Below are 25,361 nucleotides of genomic sequence, written 5' to 3'. Positions count from 1 at the left end.
AATGGCATTTAAAAAAAGGAAATTGAATCACAATTTGCATATATGAGTAGTACAGGTCTCAAAAACTCATGTATCAAGTATGAGTAACTTGCAAGTGAGTAACAAGTTAAAGTTGTGGACATAATACAGGTTTGAACCCGGATAATTCACATACTTGAGGTCCGGGGTTTACACTGTGGGTGCCCTTCCCCCGCCCCGGGCCGCTGCCAGTCATCTGTGCCCTATCATGGCGGCCCCGTGCGGGACGGGATCCAGAGGAGGGACCGGAGGGAGGAGCAGCCTGGAATGATGACGTAGGATTGGAATGAGGGAGTGAATTTTCCGGGTCAGAAACAGGACGGGAGAGGAAATTAACTCCAGGACGAGACGAAAAAAAAACCCCATACGAGAATGCCGCCCTCCTTTACACTGAGATGTAGCCCGTGTGTTTAACGCTTAAGAGGGGGCTTTAAAAAAGGCGGACGTTGGACGAGGAACCGAGTGGAGAGAAAAAACAGGTGTCTGCAAACTACAAAGTGAGCCTACGACGGGGACTAGAGCACCCATGTTACTCGCGACCTGCGGAACGTTAGCTCGGTAACGTTACAGCGGCTGACTTACAGCGGGAGTTTCGGTGTTTACTTGCCTGCGAGTTTCGCCTCGCTTGTGTTTGTCGGTGGCTGTCCCGCCATAGCAATCTGTTGCATCTTCCACCACCTCCTCCTCCCCGCTGCTTGTTTTATCGCACGGGTACGAGATTTATTTCCACCTCCCCCGTGATGTTTAACTGTATACCCTTGTGGCGGTGCAACCGTCATGTCGAGACGATCGATAAACGCCACTGCTCCCTGCTCTATGTGCCCGATGAGATTTTTCGCTACGGACGGAGTTTGGAGGAGCTGTTGCTGGATGCCAATCAACTCCGAGACTTGCCCAAGGTAAGGAGAAAGCAGCTTCCGCTCGCTTAAATTAAATGGCAGGTAACTGAGCTGATCTGGCACCCCGCGAGAGAGCGTCTAGGTGGGATCTGGGTACGAAAATTACACAAGATCAGTAAAGTGAGACACTGTAAGGGCGGAAATTTCCCCCGAAGATACACCTTTGTACCTCAGGGTAGCTAGAAGTATGATTCACAATCTTAAAATTTAAGCTCTCAGATATTCATCGCACACTATATAGCACTGATACTACTATCTGAACTGCTGAACCTGTTTGGGCAGGTTATGAGGTTATGATGACCTTTTGTGTTTGTGCTTTTTCCTTACATATAGTATCTTTCTGCATGACAGAGAGCCATAAATGCAGATGATGTAACTTATGTATATTTCCCCCTGGGAGGTTAGAGTTAAACAGCACTGCTGCTCCAGGCTGATATGTATCCATGGTATGGATGTCAGATTTTAATTAAGAGAAATGCAGTCATCATTTATGTGGATGTGGTTGCCAAGCAGGAAGAGGCATTCACTGCTTTAAATGAAACAGCTGTTTTTGCTCTTCTCTAATGCAAATGCTGAATGGCCTTGGATATATGTTGGTAAGAGAAGCAACCTGTCTGCCGATAAAAGCATTGAAACCTCTATAAAAATTCCAGCAATGAGATCATAATTTTCCGTCTGTGGCAATAAGGTAGCTTGTAATAAAACCAGGAATAGACAAAAGTTAAATGATAGGACGATCAACACTGGGTATTGTACTATGACTACTAGTCTAGAGACTCTGCATGTGCGATGAATTGTTTTAGGGCTATCTGATAGCACAACTTGGCAGCACAAACTAAACTGACTAACATAAACAGGTACTTTGACATTAAAAACAACAATCTTTGCTGTGGATTGGTCATGATCATAGCTGATGCTGCATCTGCTGCTAATACAAATTTGAAAACATTAGCCCTACCACAAACTTGATATCACAATTTTCCCGAGACCAAGGTGATGCTGTCAGATTGCTTGTCCAAAAAAAGGAAGCAGAATTAAGAAATAATCACGCTGACACCACACATCCACAAAGTTTTACTAATATGTATGTGAATGTAATCACTCAAGTGAGTCACTAATGGATTGTCTAGAAAAGTTCTGTAAAGCCAAACTGCTTTTTCCCCATGACTAAAGTACTGGTCCTTCATCCTTTAAGAGCAACCATGTATTTTGATTGCAGGCTTCTCAGTGTGACTTACAGCCTTGGTGAAGTTGGGATACACAATCTCAGTCTGCTTACATGTGACCTTAGAGATCTGGATTACTACTCAGAGGATTTACGTGTTTTTTCCCAAGCGCATGAATGGGTCATGTAGACCTTTTTGGCTGAAGATACCTTGCCTGACATTCGTATTCTCTTTAGCAGAAAAGTTGGTTTTTAGAAGGTGCCCTTGGTTCAGCTCTGAATACATTTTAAGGTGGAGAAATTGTTACCCGTTCATGCTGTAACCTAGGAGTAGTAATTCATTTGGGTTTACAGCTGTTCCTGACAAGCGAGAAACCTTCCTGAAGTCACGGTGGGTCAGATGGAAAGCTTTGGTTCTGGAGGGCAGTTTTCTGCTCAACCTTTCGTCCTTGTGTCAAAAAGCTGAGATTTACCCATTTTAAAGCTGATGAACGTTATCTAAACAGGATGTACAGTGATTTGGTCTGCAGTTTTCAGAGAGCCACGCAGGAAAGAAAAGACCACAGAAAGAATATTTTTGGGTCTGGCATGAGCATAGAAACGTGATGGAACAGAGATAATGTGAGCAACCTCCCATGGCTGTGCCACACTGCTTACTTTGTCCATCGAAGAAAAGCACAGGAACAGGTATTCTGTCTGAAAACAAAGACTGCATTATGTGTTTTGTTGTTGCTTCACTAGAGCAATTGTGTGTTCTAGCATTTTCTAATGAAGTCATAATGAATCAATGACCTGAATTGTAAAGTACAGACTGATAAAGCCCCAAACAAATGCACAAAAAAGAGAAAGGAAAAAAAATCCCCAACACTTGACAGACTGGATATTTGCACCAGACAGGATGCAGTTAGCAGGTGTAATCTCACTGTGACAGTGGACACAGAACTGTGTGACATTTAAGCTATTTCTAGACTTAGTTCACAAATATTTTAAGCATGTTTAGGGGATGGAGGGGTTGCGTCATTTGCGTGTTGACAAGTGAAAGTGTTGTCATCAGTGCTTGCCGAGAGAACCCAAGAAACGTTCGACTGGGCAAACTGTTGTATCCGTCCAGTTCAGTGCGCACCGCGCAATCTCATCACATTTGCCTCGGAGGTGGCTAACTGATCGCACTGAAGCCTCCCCAACGTTATCATTGTATTGACAATGACATTACAGAGCCTTGACAGTAACGTATTTCAAGTCGCTTTTACACAGCAGGCGGATAAAAACATGCATGAGGCAGTTTTAATAGCAAGATAAAACGGCAAAGGTGTGTTTTTACTGTGACAAGATGGGGCAAGTTGAGCAGATGGTTTCATAGTTTTACCAAGACAGATCAGCTGACCAAGTCAAGGAACCTGAAGCGTGGGTTTGTGTGAGTAGGGTTAATAGTTAGGCCCTGCTTCTCCTTTTGTTGGTTTAATTGTTTTATGTGTTATTTGTTACCCAGGTACACGACTAAGTTTGCAAACTGTAACTCATGACTGTCTGTTTATTCAAAGTTCCCTTTGAGCAGCTGGCCCTTAAAATACACACATCAGGCTGGCTGGTAAACAGCGTTCAAACGAACAAACTGCCTGCAGAGACAGAATAGGAATGCAAGACTAGCTGGCTGTTGAAATGCACTTGCCTGTTCCCCCAGTTTAAAAATGAATGCAGTTTCCAGCATACTGAGCTTCACTGAAACTGTAAGACACAAAGGTAGCGGTGACTCTGTTAAAGGTCTTTGAATGTTTTTTTTCTTTACCTGTGTTAGCGTCAGTTTGTAATATCAGACACAACACAGAAACTATCAAGCCAAATGTAAAAAAACAACATTTAGTCGAGTAGAAACTATGATGACAGTCGTTGATATGAAAAGCTAAGAGCGGCCGATCTGGCCTTTACTAGGAAATTTGCAAAAACTGTTTTGCAGTTTAACAAGAAAGTTGAGGACAATGTCGCCCTGATGGGTAGCTGAAAATTAACCTGCGAGGACACGTCCAGGAGAAGTCAGCATACTTGATGATTTTCAGGCTACTGTTAAAGCAGAATAAATGAAAGCAGACGGATTAATCAACAAGTCAGTCAACTTTTAGTCCACTGAAAATTGGTTCTTGTTTTTGATCACTGTGAATCTGTCACAGTAGCATGGTTCATATGTTTTTTTTAGTTTTTTTTTTTTATTACACACATGACATTTTGTTTATTGTAAATAATCTGCAGATTGAGTGACAAAGTGAAAATAGGCACTAGTTTTTGGCCTCGGCAACCTTTTTGGAGATCTGGTGTGCATTCGTTCAGAAAATACAGACACAGTGACTGTGGTGATGGAAGGAAGAAGCAATATCCGGTCTGAGACAGGAAGCTGCGGGGTTTATGACCCAAGTTAAGTGGTAAAGAAAGTGGTGCTCTGAGTATCCTGTGATCTACAGGAAGAACTGTCATAAAGGTAGCGCAGTTGTTGGCTGTCTGACATGCGGTTGAGACGGTTTTAACTCTCGCCTATGCTGCGATATATAATACTATAGCCTACACTGCAGTGAATTAGACTCCACAACACATTTGACACTCATGTCTTTCACTTAAGCTTCTGTGCTTATAGGATTGTGCCTGGCAGTCAGTTTTGCTAAGTGTGTCAACATGTAATAGTTAAGTTAGTTTAATGGAGTCTGTCGTTTGTATGGACTAGACTAAAATAAACAAAGGTATTGTAAAGCAATTGTGTGATTATGTTTCCTGATTGCAGTCGTTTTACCACAAAATCCCTTCAGACTGCTGCTTATGTTCTAACTAGCGCTGCTGAAGGTGAACCTGAGGATTCAAACGTCGGCTCGGACTGCATGAGAATGGTTAATGTTTTCTTGACTTGCCCTGTTTTGGTTTTTTGCGTTTCATACATGGGTGATTGTTTGGGGCGGGGCTCTGAAAACCAACAGGAAGAACAGGTTTGCTGTCAGGGTTTCAGTTAATACAGGACTCTGTCACAGTTAAAACAGAAGGTGGTAACAACACTGGTACCGGCTTTGCATTGTTCCCTTTTAACTCTGATTGTCTTTATTGTTAAAAGGATTTCAATGAAACCGTCTCCGTTTTGTCCTTAGCTGTTTCGAGTCCTTGACACTGAACCTGTATGTCCTTCCCGTGTCGATTGTTGTGTCATAAAAGTTACACAGGAGGAAGTCGGATAGAGGAAAAACACACGCTATAATCGAGTTTAAAAAACAAATTTTCCATATGTGTTAAACTTTTAGTTAGTTTCCTGGTTGGAAACATGACAAATCTCCAGGTGTCCACTTGTAATAGGGATACTGACTTAGCAGAAAAAAAACTGCACCCACACAAATGTGTTTTTTAGTGAGAGTGAAAAGAAGGCGTTTAGGATGCAAAAGATCAGACATATATTGGACATCAGCTCTGTTTGTTTGTTGAAAAGACAGATTGAGAGGTGTTTAAATGTCCTTAAGAGCTTGGAATAACATGTGCATTTTGCAACAGGGTGGAGTTGACTTTTGGACTCGTGGGTTTTATTTATTGTGCACGGATTATTACAGTGTGATCTGTATCTGGATTTGCTCTGTGGATAATGAGCAACACATTTACACCTCACTGACAGTAACTCAGATCGGATCTGCTGTTGATTTGGCAGCTCAATAACATTATCATTGTTTTTGGTGCTGCCTATGGTTACAGCTTTTTATATTGCTTATCCACATAGATAGCATCTGTAGTCTTTATACAGTTTAAAGGTGGTGGTGTTTAACTTTGAGGAAGTGGCACAATTTATTAAGTATTAGTCAGAAATCATTAAAGCTGGACAGGTAAGTTTTTACTTGGTAATAATTAGCTGCATGCATTGTTTGTGTTCTAGGCAAACAAAGGGGAACAACTGTCTAGTTTCCTCTAAACCGTAAAGACAAATATTTTCCCATAGCCTGCAGGGTTTTTCTTCAAATAAGAGAATTGTTCCCCTAAAAAATGTTTTGTCAATGAAATAAGTATCCAACAAGTTTGTAGTAAGCAGCTGCAGTATGAATTCATGTTGTTTTCAGTGGATTACAATTGTGAGACATTTTTACATTGGGTTCACTGTATTTGAACTTAAATGTGTTTGGAACAAACTGGACATGCAGCTTAAAAGACAATAAGTGGTTGGTTGATTTAAATGATATGTATAAAGTGAATGAACCGTCCTGGCCTCTTGGCACACCTTGTAACTCACAAAGCCCAGAGGGGGAGATCAAGAGTTATTCAGTTCATGCCAAAACTTTAAGAGAACCTGAAGTAGTATTGTTGGCAGTCTGCTGCCCCCCCCACACACACATTCAAGGCTCTGCCTGTTCTTGTTATGGCTGTCAAGTATGTGCCTGTCATAATTGATTTTTGCATTGTAAAGAAGTGTGCTGTCTGGATCTTTCTTTCTTTTTTGCCCTCATGTCGAATATCATAGTCTGAAGGGCACAGAAAGGATCAGAGGGGCCTGTGGTGAACGTAGCCTGTCAGTTATTTCTATTTTGCTTTAACAATTCTAACATAATCGGTGTTTTTATAGTTGTTTACTTTATTTCTTTTGTAAATTCATATTTTTTTTGGAGTTTTTATTTTCATTCAGTTTAGGACCAGCTAATTGATTCGTTTCAGTATACGTTCTAGTCTTTTGAATCATTTATTTGAATGGAGGGTATTTGTTAGGGGTGAGTTGATATTACAGTGAAAACAGGCTTACGGTCACACAGACATCCCAAGTTTCAATAAACGTCTGCACCAAAGCAGACCTGCACCAGAAAGCAAGGTTAACAAACCCTGAGTCTGACCCTGAACTCTGATTTTATGACTTTTGAGCTCAGAAAATTAGGCTCTGCTTTTAGTATGATCACCCTAAGTTAAACATGTGCAGGGGAAATTTGTAAAATGGAGCTCAAAGATTCACTGTTTTCAGGTTAATGAACATCAGAGCCTTCATATTACTCCTATGAAACTGTAAATGTGACTGCATGTCAGTGGGGATGGTAACATTTATATTTAAAAAACAAGAAAAAGAGTTGCATAATTTATTATGTTCCATTATTAATATAGATAAAGCTGTAATTCCGGCTGAATTTTATATTAAATTTTTAATTTAAAAAAAAAAAAAAGAACTTTTCACCCCCGTGTTTTTTGGTGCAGCACCCTTTTTGCTGCTAATTTCACCTAATGACAGCTAGCAACCACTCGCCAACCTGCTGGGGATTACACATTTTCCTTAGTGACCAGAGTTTGCCAGGGGTAGGCTGACTGGTCTCTAGGCTTGCGTAACCAGGATTGCGTTACATCATCTTCAACAAAATTCCTACTATGACAGGAATTTGTCCAACATTGTGACAGATCACAGCATGAAAAACGACTCCTTATCAGTGTTTGCGTCTGAAGTTTCATATAGGTTTGTGTTATCTACACAGTGATTAACACATAGCAATGGACAGTAAAAGGTTCAGCACAGAGGAAATGGCTCACAGCCTGCTTACTGTACACAAGCACAGCGTTATGAAAAGGCAACCTATAGATTTTGTGCCAACCTCATAATAAATCTACAATGCCCAGTGATCGCCATCACTATCCTGTCCTAGAAAACTAACATCTAACTGGGATTTCAGTGTTTGCAAAGATGTACATTTCTTAATTAATGAGCTCTGATATGAGTTTACAAATCGATTTTATGAATGTGTTTGTACATCACTTTGCATTTAATCATTAGTTATCATTAATCTCTGGCTCTCTGCAGTGAGTCTTTTGTGCTGTCTTCCTCTCCTCATCCCCAACTGATCATGGCAGGTGGCTGCCCCTCCCTGAGGCTAGGTGGTCGGTTGAATGCTGGGGTTTTCTCTGTATTATTGTAGCATCTTTACCATACAGTATTAAGCACACTGAGGGGACTATTGTTGTGATTTGGCACTATATAAATAAAACTGAACTGAACCGATTTGAATGAGGAAATAAGAACAGTGGGTCAGAAAACTGCATTGGGAGGATTTCAAAGAGTTGTAGTTGTAATTTAAGTTAATGCTCTTTCTGGAAAGCCTACAATTCTCTAAACCTGCTCTCTGGAGCAGACCTCAGTCAGGTTGTGTTGACAAATTTTACTAAAGTCACTAAAACATAGGCCACTTACCCTTTAATTTATTTTAATTTGATTATTTTTTGTTACTTTTTCTGTGCCAGGGAATGTTGCTACTATGTAACAATTATTTTTCATTAAGTTGGAATAAAATAATAGTGTAAAACATTTTTTTGCAGTAGCAAGTTTACGGAAGAGTCATAAAAGGCAGCACATGCTTTTCATTGTGTTTGAGTTCTCCCTCTTTACAAGACTTTTTCTGAGTGGTTGCTAGTAGGTGTTTTGCTATACTCAAGTCTCTTGTCGTGCGCTGCTTGCTTTTCAAACACCTCAGCTTAAGTAGACACATGACAAACAATAAGCAGACATTTTGATGTGTCATCCTAGAGGAAACACAGGTGTTAATACCATTAACGCTGGCTCTGTTCTATGTCCCAGTAAGCCCAGACAGTGAACCACCATAATAACAACCCCAGGTTCCAGAAGCCAAAGCAGCTAAATTTGTTCAGCTTTCTTCATTTTATTATTTACACCTGTAACTGTAAACTTACCAGCTGCGACACAACCGTGGCAAAGGTCTGTAAAGTTGTTTGTGGTCAGAGAGCCGTATATTTGTCATGACAGTCTTGTTATGTCATAATATTATGACATATATTATTTCAAGACACAGAAAAGTACTTGATGTTAAGCGTGGGGAGACAGGGATAGTGGCTTTTGTGTGTGTGTTTCTGCAGTACAAAGTCAAACCTGGGAAAGATCAGAATAACAGATTTTAAAGGATTTAACAATTATCTCTTAAATATAAAACCTTCAGTTGAGTATGAGGAAAGATGTAGGTTATGTGCAGGGGTGGACATAAGTGGTCTGCAGGTGCACATTCGTTGTCAAAATAAAAGACGCGCACCAGATAAGAAGTTGCAACGCGCGTTTGCGTACATAAGATTTTCTGGAGGAGGACAGACATTTGTTTATCTTAAAGATGTCCAAGAAGCAAGCTCCTTTAAGCAATTACTTTGGTTTTCCTCCACCTCCAAAGAAATGTCAGAAGGAGTCCGAACCGCAAAAGAAGCGCGTATTCTCGGAAAAGTGGTTGAAGGCGGTGAGCTGGCTTCAAACAAATGATGAACGCACAGAGATGTGGTGCAGAATATGCCGTGAAAATCCCACTCTAGCGGACAAAAACACTGCCTTTTATATGTACGCAAACGCGCGCTGCAACTTCTTATCTGGTGCGCGTCTTTTATTTTGACAGCGAATGCGCACCTGCGGACCACTTATGTGCACCCCTGGTTATGTGCCTCCCTATGCTCTCTTTTTGCTTCTCTTTCTCTCTACCCTCAACTTTTAACTAGTGTTGGCAGATGGCCGCCACTCCCCGAGGGTGGTTCTGTTGCAGGTTTCTTCCTGTTAAAAGGAAGTTTTTCCTTTCCACTGTCGCCAAAGTGCTTGGTCATAAGGGCCATATTATTTTTGTGGTTTTCTCTGTTGTATTATTAAAGGGTCCACCTTGCAATATAAAGGGCATTGATGCGACTGTTGATGTTATTTGGCACTGTATCAATAAATAAATAAAATTGAATTGAATTTATACAAGAATGAAACTTTGACCAGGTTTTGTAATTTGAAGAGAGTGGTTAAAATGTTAAATATCTTGAAGCATATTAATAAATATGTTTTTTTTCCTTCCATCTTTCAGCAATTTTTCCAGCTGGTGAAACTTAGAAAACTTGGCCTGAGTGACAATGAGATCCAGATAATTCCATCTGAAATAGCCAACTTTATACAGCTGGTAGAACTGGATGTCTCTCGAAATGGTAAGCAGAGTAAACATTGGTATATCACATGGCTAAACCACAAAATAACACAAGTAAACATGTTCGAAGGCATTTCATTTGTCACTGCTAGAACAGGGTTTTACACAGGAGAGCTCAGAAAAAGAATTACACTCAGATATTTATTTCCCTTTTCTAAAATTAATGCAACAAACAAGTTTAAAGATAAATAGACGTATTCTTTTTGATATACTGGTGAGTTTTTGTAACAGAGCAACCCTTCTCAGCTGTAGCTGTATGTCATGCGCTGCTTGCTTTTCAAAAACCTCAGCTTAAGTAGACACATGACAAACAATAAGCAGACATTTTGATGTGTCATCCTAGAGAAAACACAGGTGTTAATACCATTAATGTTGGCTCTGTTCTATGTCCCAGTAAGCCCAGACAGTGAACCACCATAATAACAACCCCAAGTTCCAGAAGCCGAAGCAGCTAAATTTGTTCAGCTTTCTTCATTTTATTATTTACACCTGTATAAACTGTAAACTTACCAGCTGCGACACAACCGTGGCAAAGGTCTGTAAAGTTGTTTGTGATGGGAGAGCCGTATATTTGTCATGACAGCCTTTTGTGTCATACAATATTTAAAGCCACAGAAAAGTACTTGATGTTAAGCATGGGGAGACAGGGATAGTGGTGTTTGTGTTTCTGCAGTACAAAATCAAACCTGTGAAAGATCAGAATAACAGATTTTAAAGGATTTAACAATTACCTCTTAAGTTGAGAGATGGCTTAAACAGACACTGTTCAGGCCTTGAATCAATTGTTTGAAACAGTGATACATTCTGATTTGGAATAAGTACTCAATAGTAGAGCTACTGGACAGTGAAACAGCTTTGTTCTACATAAAAACACTTGTTATTTCACTTGTACTTTTGATTTTGCTGTTTTTTTTTAAAAAGTTAGTACATTTTAAGACCCAACTGGAGTCAGTGAGCAGCGTTATAATCAACATATTTTCTCTTGTTCAGATATTTTGGGCATTCCAGACAGCATTTCACACTGCAAAGCCCTCCAAGTGGCCGATTTCAGCGGAAATCCATTAACAAAGTAAGAATTTGACATACTTTAAAAAACATTACCTGTGATTATTTTTAATACTTTTATAATAATCTGCATTCAAGGCTTTTCAAACTGTGCATATCATATCTGTTCACTTTTATATGAAATTACATATATATAATTTCATTTTCTGCATTGTGTGGTGTTAACCTCTCTGCTGTTAGTAACAGTAGTAATATTTATATACCTGGCAGATTGCATATTTCCCATACTCTGCTTTTCCATGTGTGGGTGTGATCATGTCTAATTTGCACCTCAGCAGGGGCACAAAGCCACACAAGTTTAGGAAGTAATAGTGACACTTTGGTGTTCAATACTTTAAAAGCACACACACACACACACACACACACACACACACACACACACACACACACACACAGAACACCACTTTTCCAGAGTAGTAACCTAATTTCCCACTCTTCACTCTACATCAGCCCTATTTTAACAGGTTAATAGTAACACTCCAGGGATGACTGGACTGTGGACTGTGGCTTTACAGGAATGTGACATCATTTGTTTATCAGTCATAAATTCAATGGAGCAATAAAGCCCTAACTGTTGGATGCATTATCTATATATATGTATGTTCTGTGATATGATTGAAACTAAAGGCCCTGACAGCATTTTATTAAATTATTTGTGATGTAATTTGAGCCTAATGGTTGGTTTCTGATTGAAAGTCAGTTGTAGGAATTATATTAGGGTATTTTAATTTACATGTGGCTCTTTAAGCAAGGTAGTGTCTGTGGGTTCATATATCAGCAGAGGTGGATGGTCTGTAGTTTACTGCTGAAAGCTTCTGAAGTGCACAAAAATGGATTTTAAAGTCAAAACCTGACAAGAGTAAGCAGACCAGTTTTCCATTTGTCAGTGGTCTGTGTGATGCATTTTTGGGATATTCATACACATAATAAAACCTAAACCGGTTGCATATGGTCTTTTGTTTAATATAAAAAGATCCAAACTGTGGGCAAAGATGATAAGCAGCAAGCACAGATAATTACAGCAAGGGCATCCGATCAAAGTCCCTTTTTCTGTCCAGTTGTACATTGCTGTTGTATTATTAATCTGGTCTCATCAATGCTAAAGAATACTGACTGAAAGATTGGAATGTCTGGATGAAGTTATACTGTGTGAATTCTCATGGATTCACTTTGTGACTTGTTGTTTGTTCATCCAGGATACCTGAAAGCTTCACAGAGCTGCGGAATCTAACTTGCCTTTCCATCAATGATATTTCATTGCAATTGCTTCCAGGAAACATTGGAAAGTAAGTGATTCAGCACAAGTATATAAAGTAAAAGTTAAAGTATGTATATTTTAACATGAAATCTGAAGTGTGTCTAATGGTAACATACAGTGTTAAGGATGAACCCGAATCTTTCTAAGCCTACTAAGGGTTTGTTCTGGAGAGTTTCGATGCACTGGTAGACTGATGTTTATCCAGTTTAAGGGTGACTTGTGTCTGATAATATCTCACCTGCCTCCCTTTGCATTTTCAAGTCACATACCTTGCTTTAGTCTTTGCGATCTCGCCAGAAAGGAATTTGATAATTACTGTAACAAAAGGCACATATTTCTGTTGATTTAATGGCACCTTCAATTATGTGGTTTGTCTGTTACTCTGCTCAAACAAAGCACTTAGCATAAGCAACAACATTTTTACTTTAAAACACACAAAGCTCCAAAGTATTCCTTTAGGGTGCCACTTCTCTGCATGATAACTTTGTCTAGTGGCAAATTGTCGAGGTTGAACACGGTGAGTCCTCCTACACAGCCAATTAACACACAGTATGTTCCTTCTGGAAAGCATTTCAAAATCTGTGATGCTCCCAGGTCATTATTCTACCTCCCACTATTCAAAGGTTACACAGTAAACGCCGTTAGAAACATACAAGCAGGTTTCAGTTTTACTATCTCTGCTTGCCGTCATTTCTTCTTCTTCAGAATCTCCTCCATCTCATCGTATCTCACAGGCGAACATACCAACCACATTACTCCTTACCAACTCATCAGTTAGCGTCTTTTCCCTGACTTCATTGTCTTTGTTCATAAAAGGTAAAAATGCTTGTTTGGAGATGGCATATAATCCAGAGTAGTTAAAGGCACGCCTGCCAGCATTCTCAGTCCCGTGGGGTCCCTTTTTAAGCGTTGAGATCAGTTCTAATTGAATTTAATAACAAAGCTATTTGCTTTCAGGTCAGAGTGCCACAGGAGATATTTTAGTAGAGGTTTGGTATTTTAAGGTAAACTGAATTGGAGGCCTGACAGGGATACGATTATTCCAGATGTGTGAAGCTGTTTGACTGTTTTTCTCAAGAACGGTTCTCTGCCAGGTTTTCGTTTTGCGTTTCATTCTGGGTCTCAAAAAAAAGACAAGAAAAAAGAACCTTCTGTGGAAGGATTACTGTTTGATTACAGAAAGTCTTTGCTAATTCTTTTGGCCTCAGGCCAGGACTGTAGTGTTTGAAATGATGTTGAGAAAATTCCAGGTGGCGCTGTGGTATCTTAATGCAATTACTTATTCCTTTAAGATAAAGAAGATGAATACTCATATGGTGATGGATCATAGATGGTCGTGGGCCAAAGCCTGCTAGGAGGGAGGAGTTTCCATTCCCCTAACCTAACCCTTGAGGATATAGGGGAGGTCATCAGATGTCATCTTTTCAGCCTTTAGAAGCGTAATACATTTGATTTTTTTAATTTCCAGTGTTTGTGATCTGCCTACTTGCAAGCCACTATAATCTTCAGACTCTTCTCAAAAAAGTCTCTTTTCATATTGTTCACGTTTTTCACTATGATATGAGACATATATGTATATGGCTGATTTTTATTAGTTTGATTGCACAAACTCTCAGGATTGCCTCTCCCCCCTCTTTCTGCCTCATGGTACGGCATGTTCTGCACATATGTCCCATATTTTATCTCGCTTAACACAATGGCTTAAGGCCTGCTCTCTGTCAAAAGGAGAAGGTAATGAAAACCATAGCGCAGCTGGAACAGGATGCCTTGGGTTTTTAGAAGTAGATAAGATAAATGTCCAAGGGGTTACACGGCAGCAGCGGTTTATCTTGTGAGATGGGAGTGTTTGCTGACGTGAAATGGCACGCACAGAAATCAGAGAGTTGAGCAGTAAGGCGGCGTGTTTCAAACCGAATCTCAGACACAGTGTGCTGGAACTGGGAAGATTTTCTTTTGTCTTTTTATTATCTGGTTTTGGTGATCTGCTGCGGTGGAAGCAAGGTTAATGAAAACTAGCAGCAGTGTTGGAGCTTTGCATAAATTAATTTATTTGCTGCCGCGTCTGTAGTTTTCCACAGTGAAATTGTTAACATGCAAGGAGTGCCGGTTTGGCGTTTCAATCAAGGGTGTGCTGTAAAAGGCGTTGTCTCCCTGGTCCATCACTAATAACACACAAAGTCTAACCTATTTAGAGTTACTTCTCGTAAACAACATAGACTTTGTACTGTTCTAGACGGCTACTGTTATAAAAATCCTGTATCAGTTAGGTGCATGTATAGCACGAAGGCATACATGAATGGCCAGAAGACAACCCTGAGATGTCTCTGTTTTTTGCTCTTCATTTAAAGTATGCAGACGTTGTTTATCCTGCTGCAATTTTACAGCCTCGATAAGATGGACACGCCTCCAAACGACTTCCTGTTTTCAGATGTCTGATTGCAAAAAGACTGTCTATGGCCATATTTAGATGTCATTTAAACTCATTGTTTTAAAAACACTCAGTAACATGTAACATAAACATGATGAGTAACATGTAATCATCTTTCTTTTTTACCTGTCATTGCAGCCTCTCCAATTTGGTATCACTAGAACTCAGAGAAAATGTATTGACATTCCTACCAGAGTGAGTACTCATTGCTTTATGTGGATATGCATGTGTTCCTAAGCATTTTACCATTTTCTTTTTAACTTGTCTTGCACGTGTCATCCACAGGTCATTATCACAGCTTCATAAACTTGAAGAACTCGACCTAGGCAACAATGAACTCTACTCTTTGGTGAGGTTTTTTTTTTAACTCAGAAGAATGCCACAAACACAGCTTTTCTCTTTGCCTTGTTCTTGTCATGTCCGAGTAGATTAGCATCCCTCGAGAACAGCTTTTACCTCTTATCGTGCAGCTGGGAGGATTGCCATCTGTTTTCAGCTTTGGTTTTAAGTTGTAATCTTATGTGAGAGGTTTAACTCTGATGGTGAATGAAGTACTGGCAGATCATGCAAGGATGAGCTGCCAAGAATCGTCTAACGGAGATAGTGTTTAGAAATTTGAATTGACTCTTTGCTATTTTGCCAAAAGGCAGCACAACAGGTGCAGTCATATTAAAGCAAGAAGCATTGTATTGGAGGGAAACTCATGTTCAGTTGAAAGCAAATAACTGAGATGGCTTTTTCTGCTTTGTCCCTTTTTTTGTCTCTTTCTCTTTTATATTTTCCTGGCTCGCACTCTTATGGTTCCTGCATTTCTTCCTCCCACGTAGCCTCAGTCAATAGGCCACCTTGTCAGCTTGAAGGACTTGTGGCTGGATGGAAACCACTTGACAGAAATACCTGCAGTAAGCTAATCATGCATTTCATGTCTATGTTTTACAGTCTGTTCCAGACTTACTGCTAATCATAAAACCACTGTCATTTGCATACTGTTACACATATAAAGTTTTGAAAAAGACTGTCTCTGTTCCTACTCCTTGATCAGGTTTGGCGTTGTATTATTTTAACATACACAAGTTTTTGCTGTGAACCTTAGGAACTGGGCAACATCAAAAGCCTGCTGTGTCTGGATGTGTCAGAAAACAAACTGGAGAAACTTCCAGAGGAGATGGGAGGCCTGGTGTCACTCACTGACCTGCTAGTATCTCAGAACAACATTGATTCTGTACCAGAAAGCATTGGTATGCATATGAATTTGTCAGCTCTTTTAGTAGCATGATTGTAATAAATCTGAAACATAATATGTGGTTTACAAATGTTCTTGGGTCTCTTATATTTTTAAATGTATAATAATAAAAAACAATTAGTCATGACTTATGATCCACCAGAGGTGTGTTAAAGCGAGCAGAGAAATAATCTTTGCCTCTTGTCGTATTCTTGGTGTGTTTGAGATGTTTCTGACCTTAAACCTTTTGGGCAGTAGGTGTGTCACCCACAGCCAATAACAACTGTAGGTCTAACTCTAACCCTGTCTGTTTGACAAGGGTGTGGCTGAGCTACACACACGCAGAGCAGGATGAAGGGTGACTGTTGTCCGCATTTAAACCAGTTGCCCTAGAGCAGCGGTCCCCAATCCCCGGGCTGGTCCTTGAGTCGTTTGGAACCAGGCCGCGAGAGTTGAGGCTCAGATGTGAAATTCATGGTTTTCAGGATTTTTATCGTTAACTCGGTTTCCCTGGGTCTTTTCCCATGTTGTAGTTGTGTGTCTTATTTTGAAAGAAATATTTACACGTTACCATAGCGACCAGATAGCATTAAGGGGCAGAGAGGAGGATGTTACTCTCAATGTTGTTGGCGCATTTCAGGAGGACGCTGCTAATAAAGTTACACAATTACACAGTACATTCGCCTTTATTATTATATTTACAGAATACCACAGTTTTTGTCTTGGTTGTATCATTTTATTTTGTTGTATTTATCCGCGACACCTTAAAGGCCGGTCCGTGAAAATATTGTCTGACATTAAACCGGTCCGTGGTGCAAAAAAGGTTGGGGACGGCTGGATTAGAACATGACTACCATGACGATACAGATAAATATGCAAACATCAGATCCCCAAGATTGATGTTGATATAAATGCCTCAGTTGACTGCCTTTCAATGCTTACAGGGTTTATAACGTTAAATGTATATCATGTTCAACATATGTATATATTTTCTTTCTCCGCAGGAAAACTACGAAAACTTTCTATACTGAAAGTTGATCAGAATCAACTGGCGTATCTTCCAGAGAGCATTGGCAACTGTGAAAGTCTTACTGAACTTGTGCTCACAGAGAACCAGCTACAGGTTTGTTGGGGGTCTTTTTCAACTTCATGCAGCCTCTTTAAAAACAGATTAATGAGCTCATGGTCAAATGGAAAAACGGCTACAGCCAAGGCTATTGTGCAAATGTTTAAACTAAGCCTCAAGTATTTACCAATAAATATGCACTCAGTGGCCACTTCATTAGGTACACCTTGCTAGTACCAGAACTGTCTTAATTCTTTGTGGTATAGATTCAACAAGGTACTGGAAACATGTGCCACAGAGATTTTGGTCCATATTGACATGATGGCATCACGTAGTTGCTGCTGAATTTTCAGCTGCACGTCCATAATGAGACTCTCCCGTTCCACCACATCCTAAAGATGCTGTATTGGATTAAGATGTGGAGACTGCGAAAGCCATTTGTCATCAGCCTGAATAAGGCAGGGTGGACTTGTGCTTGTGCTGACAGCCTTAGTTTGCTGTTCTTAGCTGTATGGAGTGGCACCTGGTGTCGTCTTCTGCTGCTGTAGTTCATCTGCTTTGAGGTTCATCCTCAGATGCACTTCTGCATACCTCGGTTGTAACGAGTGGTCATTTGAGTTTGTGTTGCCTTCTTAACAGCTCGAAGCAGTCTGACCATTCTCTGTAATCCATAGACATTAGTATGTGGGAAAATCCCAATGGATCTGCAGCATGCCACCTTCAAAATCACTGAAATGATCTTTCTTCCTTATTCTGATTATTATGCCTGAATGCATAAGCCAGATTTAAGATATTTTTTTCTTTGAAGACATGCAGGAGATGGACAAAATGATTACAGTTAGGTTTCTCAGGATGCACACACTGACACACAGTGGTAGCAAACAGTGAAACAGAAAGCATTGTACACATCATCACCACCGATAAGTCGGCCTGTTTTTATGTTGTTGTTTTGTGTGTAAATGACATGACAACATGGGCAACACAGTGCATGAAAGCACTACATGGATGATTTGATTGACTTTATTGACCTTGTTTTATGGATAAATTGATAAGTTGCTTAGTAATGAGAGAAATAAATATTTCTATTGAAGATAAAACCGAGCAGACGCTGATGTTTCCTCTAATTTTTGTTTTGGTTTATAATTACAGAGCTTGCCGAGGAGTATTGGAAAGTTAAAGCGACTGTTTCACCTGAACTGTGACAGAAACCAGCTACTGTCTTTACCCAAGGAGGTAAGCTTCTTATATGCCACCTGACAAAGCTGGTGTTTTAAGAGCAGGCTGGCAAACTGCTTATTCAAGTTTATAGCTGCACTGAAGCATTTCCTTTCCTTGCTAGTAAATGACACAGATATGAATCTCTTGGGCCTTTGCTGTTACTGGTTTTGTCACTTGTTTGCACAGGTTAGAGTGGAAATTGAAACCGAATCTGTTTTATACACACTGATGTAATGTGGTTATGCCAGACTGCCCTTATTGTAATATGATGCTTTTCTGCAACTGTTATGAGGGAGTTAAAGCTCAAACCGAGGTTCATTCACATTTGACTTGACAATGCTCTTGCTTGTGGTGCTCTCTCATTTCATTTTTACTGCTCGGCCCCCCGGTTTGTTCAGCTTCAGCTCTGTCTCAGTGTGTCCTTTGTGTTTGCATGCGACATTCTTCTCTAACCTCTTGTCTGCGTAAGTGAAGGCTTGCTCGGTTTAAAGCTTCATCTGAAAGGCTTCTTGAAATGTTGGACAATGCCCCTGTGTCTAAATGATGCAAAGCCTGCAGTGTTCGGGGAAAAATAACAGTAGGCACACTTGGCCTAGATAATGAATCCATGGTATCAGTGTTTTGCATTGCATGACATGTCTAACAGTAACAGTGTTACTGTGGCGTGTGTATTGATTTGAGCTTTGCTTAGCTACTTGATCACTGGCTAGGGCTGGACAATTAATCAGATTTTATTTTCAATTAGGATGCTGGCTTCCGTCGAATACAAACACAAGGTGATCGATAATTATTGTGTCACATTGTGTTTCGTCGTCATGCTCTTGTTTTGCACTGGATTTCACCCTGAAGGCACTCACTCCCCACCAATCTGCTGCGTGTTTGGCAAAAATAATTAGTTCATACGTTTATTGTTTTTTTTTTTTGTTTTTTTTTAAGTCTATTTTTTGTGTGTGTGTGAATAGCTCCACCATTGGCCCAGTTGTATTAACTTTATTGACTCTATTAATTGATTATTAGATGCACAACCCTTTCTCCTGGATCTGCTTGGATGGAAACCAGCACATTTAGCCCTCATTCTCCAGCAAGGACAGTGCCTTGGTTGTTTTTGCTTATTCTTGCTCACACATACGCAAGTAGCTCAGTGAATTTGAACGTTTCTATACTATTCTTGCGTGTAATTGCTTTTAGCACCTGTAATATTTACTTTACCCTGCACCTTTTAGCCCGATTCGTCTAATCTGTACTGGTTAGACTGACCTAACAAGTGTCTGTGCTGATAAATATATTGCAGCTGGAGTTCAGCCGGCGCATTGTTTTCACTGGCTACCAAGCCTAATTGTTCCTAATTTTAGGCCACTCTGCCACATCTTATTGACATGTAATTGTTCTTCCATCAAGATCACTAAACCGGGGACAAAGTTTCCAAATGCTGGCAACAGATCTATCCTGCTTTTTATTGCTGTGTCATTGTTGAAAAACATCAGATGTGCATTTAGACTGGATTGATAAAGATATTAAGATAGACTTGTATTGGCAGTTGTGTGTGCGTGTGTTTACTTATGATTAACCATTTTAACTTTGAAGTGCCGGCAGCCTAATCACGTTGTTGTTGTGTCTCCTGTTACTAAGATTGGCGGCTGCAGTAGTCTGAATGTCTTCTGCGTACGAGAGAACAGGCTGACGAGGATACCGTCAGAGCTGTCGCAAGCCACAGAGCTGCACGTGCTCGACGTGTCGGGGAACCGGTACGTTCACTCATCTCGAGCTGGCAAAGTCGGATTGTCAGTTTATTCCATTTCGATTACAAAAACCCCAAAAAACACTTCATAATAAGTAGCAAAAACATGGTTTGTGTTTCATTTTTATGATACTGTTTTATAAATAAATACTTGGTTTCGGCCTGGTAATCCCTGAAGATCATCCTGATATTTTGACCATGTTATTCAGTTAGTCAGAGGTTGTTTTGACTTTTTTTCCCCTGCCTGTACCTGTATAGCTCCAAGCTTTGTCTAGAATGAAAGCTGCAGATATCTGCAGCGTGAGTCACACAAAGACGCGTTCACCTCTGCGTCTGGAGAGTGTTTCCCCTCCTCCACATAAATAAAACAACTGCCATGTACCTCATCCAAATGTGACACCTTTACTAATTCACACTGTGCCCACAGCAGTGTGTATGTTTTGGAAATAATAAGCAGGAGGTATATGGGAGGTGGGGGGGTGTTGTGTGGGCAGTGATTTATTTCCTGTTTGTTTTTCAGGCTCACCCACCTACCGCTTTCTCTGACGACGCTACAGCTGAAGGCCTTATGGCTGTCAGAAAACCAGTCGCAGCCGCTCCTCACCTTTCAGACTGATCAGGACCCTAAGTCAGGCGAGAAGGTGCTTACCTGCGTGCTGCTCCCTCAACAGCCAAGTGATGACAAAGGTAATGTTATTCATCGAGTATAAGCCTGAGATAATTATGGAGGTTTGAGTGATTGTTTAACTGTACAGAAAAGCATTTTTCTCACTGGTTGATTGAAATCACTCTGCTTCTTTGCATGTGAGCACTTTGTGTGAATAAACATAGAGGTGGATCAGCGTCTCCATGCTCTTAAAGTGATGGGCTTCGTCCAGAGTGAAATAACTTTGTGCTCGCTCTGAGACATTTTTAGTAATGTTCATCATTAAGTCTTGTACCGTCTCCTGCAGTTTTCGTGACATTATCACATGATCTGCTCGGAGGAGCACAGTGTGTTCTGCACCCTCTGATCCCTTCCTGCAGTATCTGTCGATTATAAGGTCCTGTAAGGGATCACAGCGCCTATAACAGATCAGGCCCTCTCTTGTCCCTTGAGGCCCTCCTTCAATATGTTTTTCAGAAATGTTGTGGATTGGACAGCTAAAGAGGCTTAAAAGCCCCTGGGTTGCTGCCATTAAAAGCTCACAAACTGGGTACAGAGATGCCGCTGACGGCTGGCTCTATCGCTGCCTGATACAGCAGTTTATTGTAATTTTTTCTTTTTTTCTGTCCCGTCATTGACAGATTTTCACACAGATTTGTAAATATTTGTGATATATGCTTGCTGATCACTTTATTTTTCATGTTGTTTTCTGCCAGCAAAAATAATTAGCAAATTCATCCGTTAATTTTGAGAAGTGCTGCATTTCTCCTGTCAGAGAAATGCAGCTATAAAGCTGGCAGAAGTCGGGGAAGTGAGGCTGAGGTTGGGGGCAGGGAAGATTGTGTTGCTGTAAGCCTGTGACTAAGCTCGGATTTGAAATGGTGATCTGACAGTTTCAGGCTCTCTCATTAGCACTGGACAGCTTTTATTTCTTGTGTTTGCAGATTGCAGAAGTAATTGTAACCATACTGATTTTGATCTGTTGAGATGTTTGCTTTCAGCTTGTACTAACATTTTTATGTGTACGTGAATTCCAGTAATATTAAATATGTTGTTTGTTTTAAAAACAACTCCAGGCTCTGATAATCTTGCCCGCTGCGGAGGTATGGAGAGCTTGGTGAATGACATTGCTAACGAAACATGGGACAACAACGCCGTGAACAGGACCAGCGTCATTCACTTCGTAGATGGAGATGATGACGACGATGACGACGATGCGGTGAGTCCATAGGCTGTATATAAAAGATGGATGCAATCCTAGAACTCCCATTTTAAAGCAAGATTTGAACATTTGAGCACAATTTAATTATTTAGCAAGCTTTACCAAGTAGCAAGCTTGGTTAGCTTAGTTTCCATAGATTTTAATGGGTGTATGTCCTCATCTGTATTAAATATGCCATGAATAAGGTTATGGGGATTGCCTCAAGTGGCTTTTTCAGGAACTCTGATCGTTTTATATCCACAGTCATGCTAAAGTGCTACAAATTACTGGAAATACTAATAATATTTTCTGGGATATTATTCTGACACATCATGAATGCTAGGCATGTGCATCGACCATCACAGTGTGCTGTCATGTAAACATTGTTCATCAACTCTCTCCAATGCAGGGCAATTTAAGCAGATTTTAAAAAGCATCCCACTAATTAGATTCTGTTTCATCTACACAGGGAACACTACTTCGGCGGGCCACTCCTCACCCCGACCAGCTGAAAAGTATGAAGAGAGCAGCAGAGAACCTCCGCAACGACATGAACGCCGCCAAAGGCCTGGACTCCAACAAAAATGAGGTCAATAACGCTGCGGACAGCGTGACCACGTCTGTGTGACCTTTACCTCAGAAATGTCTTTTACCTCCTGTGTCTCGCCGTGTTGTCCTGCACAACCCAGTTGCCCCTTTTCTCTTTTACCTACAAACCCTGGTGTGGCCTACCCCTCCTGTGATTAAACCCTAGGGCGCCTGTAACCTTACTCTATCTCCAGTCCTGTGTAAATCCCACTCAGTCTGCCAGGGCTGCTGTGCCTTCCTTTTTTAAAAAACTATTGTCCACAGAAATTTTCTGCACAGAGAGACTCCTTTTAAAAGACATTTTAGAGATTTATTACTTTTTTAAACGGCTCTTTTTAAGAATATAATTTAGGTAGTTGCACTATTATAAGTCTTTATTAATGTGGTCAAACCTTTTAAATGTATTATTATATATATGTTCTATATATTTTTTAAAACACTGGGTGAATACTTCTTTTTACCTTTTGGGCAAACAAACCAGGATTTTTTTTTTTTTTTTTGGACCTACTGATTAAGGATTATTGTACATACTCTTGTGAATATTGATACTTTTATACTTTTTGGCAGCTCAGATGTAAATAAAATGTATAGCAAATTTCTTAATCATTTGCGATTTTAAAACTTTTTTTCCCTTTTTCAAACTTGGTACATTTGTCTTTCTTTGTTTTTCTTGGTTTAAATCAAAGCAATGAACAAAACACAGTCACTAATGTCTTATTCAACCAATATAACTGTGATCGGATGAGTGGATGGCCTTGGATCCTCGTATTAATCTATGAAACATCTAGACCCATAATTTTGGAAATAAATAGATTAATTTAGTTTGGATTTAAGTACCGCACATTAAATTTGAATTACGCATCTGCAATGTAAGTATGCAGAAGTAATAATGCTATCTTATTATAATATGTGCTGTGCTTCACTGCTTTGCAATCTTTTTCAAATAGATGTCAAAAACAGATGTATTTTTCTTTGTCTTTAACAAAGAGTACTGTCGAGAATAATCATTGGAAGTTTGAGGGTTTGTACCACAGTGTCGGCATTCTTTACAAATGTAGTCGATAAAGTTCCTTTTCAATACACTTCAGCTTTGCTCAAATCCTGTTCTTGAGATGGTACACAATCAGTTGTATCATTTTGTTTTTAAACTGAAAAAAGTGGACCAGGGAAATTGGTTCAAATGTTGGTTTTAATGTTTTTAGCTGTTTTCTGATCAAACTGCACAAAACAGATCTCAAATAGGTGGTGAGCCTGGGGATTTGGATGACTTTTTAACCACTGATCAATAAAATGAGTGCAACACTAAATGATATGTTTGTTTTTCCTTTAATTTCATTAGTCACCCTGTATAATTCAGATTACAATTTAATATTTTCTTTTTTTTTTTTTTTTAAATTGAAATACATTTGGTGGGATCTTATCTCCCTGTCCAAAAATAATATATTTTCAAAGTAAGCTTAGAGTGGACCCGTCTCATTTTGAATTAAAACCTTTCTTGACCCTTTCACGCTTGTTCTGTCTGTTCGGAAGTGCATGATATTTCTGTAATGCTCTGCAGGCATGACTTGTTTATCCTGCATGTACTGCATGTTGTTCTGGTGCTGGCATGCTTCCACTTCAATGCAAATATATGTTTTAAAACATTTAAGGGAATACTGAATCATCATGTAACACAAAGTCGGGTAAACTTGGGGGGATATCAGCCTGTCTAGTTTATAGACTAGTCTAAGATTTATAAACTACTTTGAATCCATTTCATACTTTGGTTCAAATGAAAGTGACATCAGGTGACCTGGAGAGGCAACAAGAAGATAACCCCCATTAGGTAATGTTTTTTTTTTGTAGGTGGTGGCCACAGATCATTGCTGTCCTTATTCCCACTGGACTGATGTTTCTTCAGTTTTGCTTTCTGTGAATGTCCTCACCATGACAGGTAGCGTGAGATGGTACCTGCAGCAGAGTCAGGTTGCACAGATAGACCAGCTTCTCCAGGATGGCATATATGTTGTTACAAGAAGGTTTAGTGTGGCACAATCTCAACACTGTGGAAGAGGCAACAGAAGCTATATACAAGAACACCTGGACAGGGGCCATGGAAGGGATCAACCCAGCAGCAGGACCAGTATCTACTCCTTTATGTGAGGGGGAACAAGAAGAGGACTGCCACAGACCTTGTTTAACAGTGTGCCTCCTGTTGTCTCCTCCACACTGAGACTGAGTGGGAGACACAGCAAATGTGACAGCAGATATGGATGCGCCATGGATGGAAAAAAATGATCTCTTCAGGTTCCACAGGTCCTTGTACAGTGACAAGGACACCAGAAAAAAAGCACAACTAGAGAAAAATCAGTCAGGAGGGATAAAGAGTGTCTCTGGTGTTCCTGAAGGATCAGTGCTGGGACCACCACTATTTACAATTTCTCTCCATCCTCTCTGAAATGACTTTCATCATTTTGGTGTACAGTTTCATTTTTATATTGATGACTCTTTTTCTACAAAACCAAGAACCTCTCTTTTCTCCTCCTATTCTCATCTCCATTACCACAATCAGCCCAAACTCAGTGACAAAATGCAAGTTGTTCTTATTAGCTAGAAGGTCTCACTTTACAAAATTACGCCCTTTTGTTGTCTCTATAGATGGATGTCAGGTTCACAGTGTCAAAGGTCTTGGAATCATCTTGGACAATACTCTTTCCTCTACTGCCCACATCAGTAATGCCTAATTCCACCTATGTAACATTTCTAGACTACGCCCTTTTCTCTCTGAACACAGCACACTAGTCCTGGTTCATGCGCTGGTCACCTCTTGTTTGGATTATTGCATTGCATTTCTCTCTGGTCTCCCAAAAAAACCCTCCTTAATCCATTTCAAGTGGTACATAACACAGCATGAGTCATCACCCGCACCAAGTCTATTATACCTA

General features: G+C 40.1%; 1 protein-coding gene across 1 annotated transcript; it reads left to right on the top strand.

Moving 5' to 3' along the window:
* The first annotated feature begins 219 nt into the window (after positions 1 to 219).
* lrrc1 (leucine rich repeat containing 1) lies at positions 220 to 23,744 on the top strand. Its single transcript, XM_031742940.2, has 14 exons — positions 220 to 917; positions 9,891 to 10,008; positions 10,998 to 11,076; positions 12,269 to 12,358; positions 14,897 to 14,953; positions 15,044 to 15,107; positions 15,586 to 15,660; positions 15,852 to 15,996; positions 16,985 to 17,103; positions 18,196 to 18,279; positions 19,894 to 20,009; positions 20,523 to 20,689; positions 21,725 to 21,867; positions 22,319 to 23,744. The coding sequence occupies exons 1-14, from the start codon at positions 759 to 761 to the stop codon at positions 22,475 to 22,477; spliced, it is 1,575 nt and encodes a 524-aa protein (XP_031598800.1). The 5' UTR covers positions 220 to 758; the 3' UTR covers positions 22,478 to 23,744.
* The last annotated feature ends 1,617 nt before the right edge of the window (positions 23,745 to 25,361 follow it).

The sequence above is a fragment of the Oreochromis aureus genome, linkage group 13, assembly GCF_013358895.1.
Source record: "Oreochromis aureus strain Israel breed Guangdong linkage group 13, ZZ_aureus, whole genome shotgun sequence".
Lineage (NCBI taxonomy): Eukaryota > Metazoa > Chordata > Actinopteri > Cichliformes > Cichlidae > Oreochromis > Oreochromis aureus.
The sequence above is the reverse complement of the archived record's forward strand: the minus strand, read 5'-3'. Positions and strand labels throughout refer to the sequence as shown.

Coding starts and splice junctions, on each gene's coding strand:
- lrrc1 (XM_031742940.2), top strand. CDS start 759: ATGTTTAACTGTATACCCTTGTGGCGGTGCAACCGTCATGTCGAGACG. Junction 918..9,890: donor AACTCCGAGACTTGCCCAAG/GTAAGGAGAAAG, acceptor TCCATCTTTCAG/CAATTTTTCCAGCTGGTGAA. Junction 15,661..15,851: donor ACTTGACAGAAATACCTGCA/GTAAGCTAATCA, acceptor TGTGAACCTTAG/GAACTGGGCAACATCAAAAG.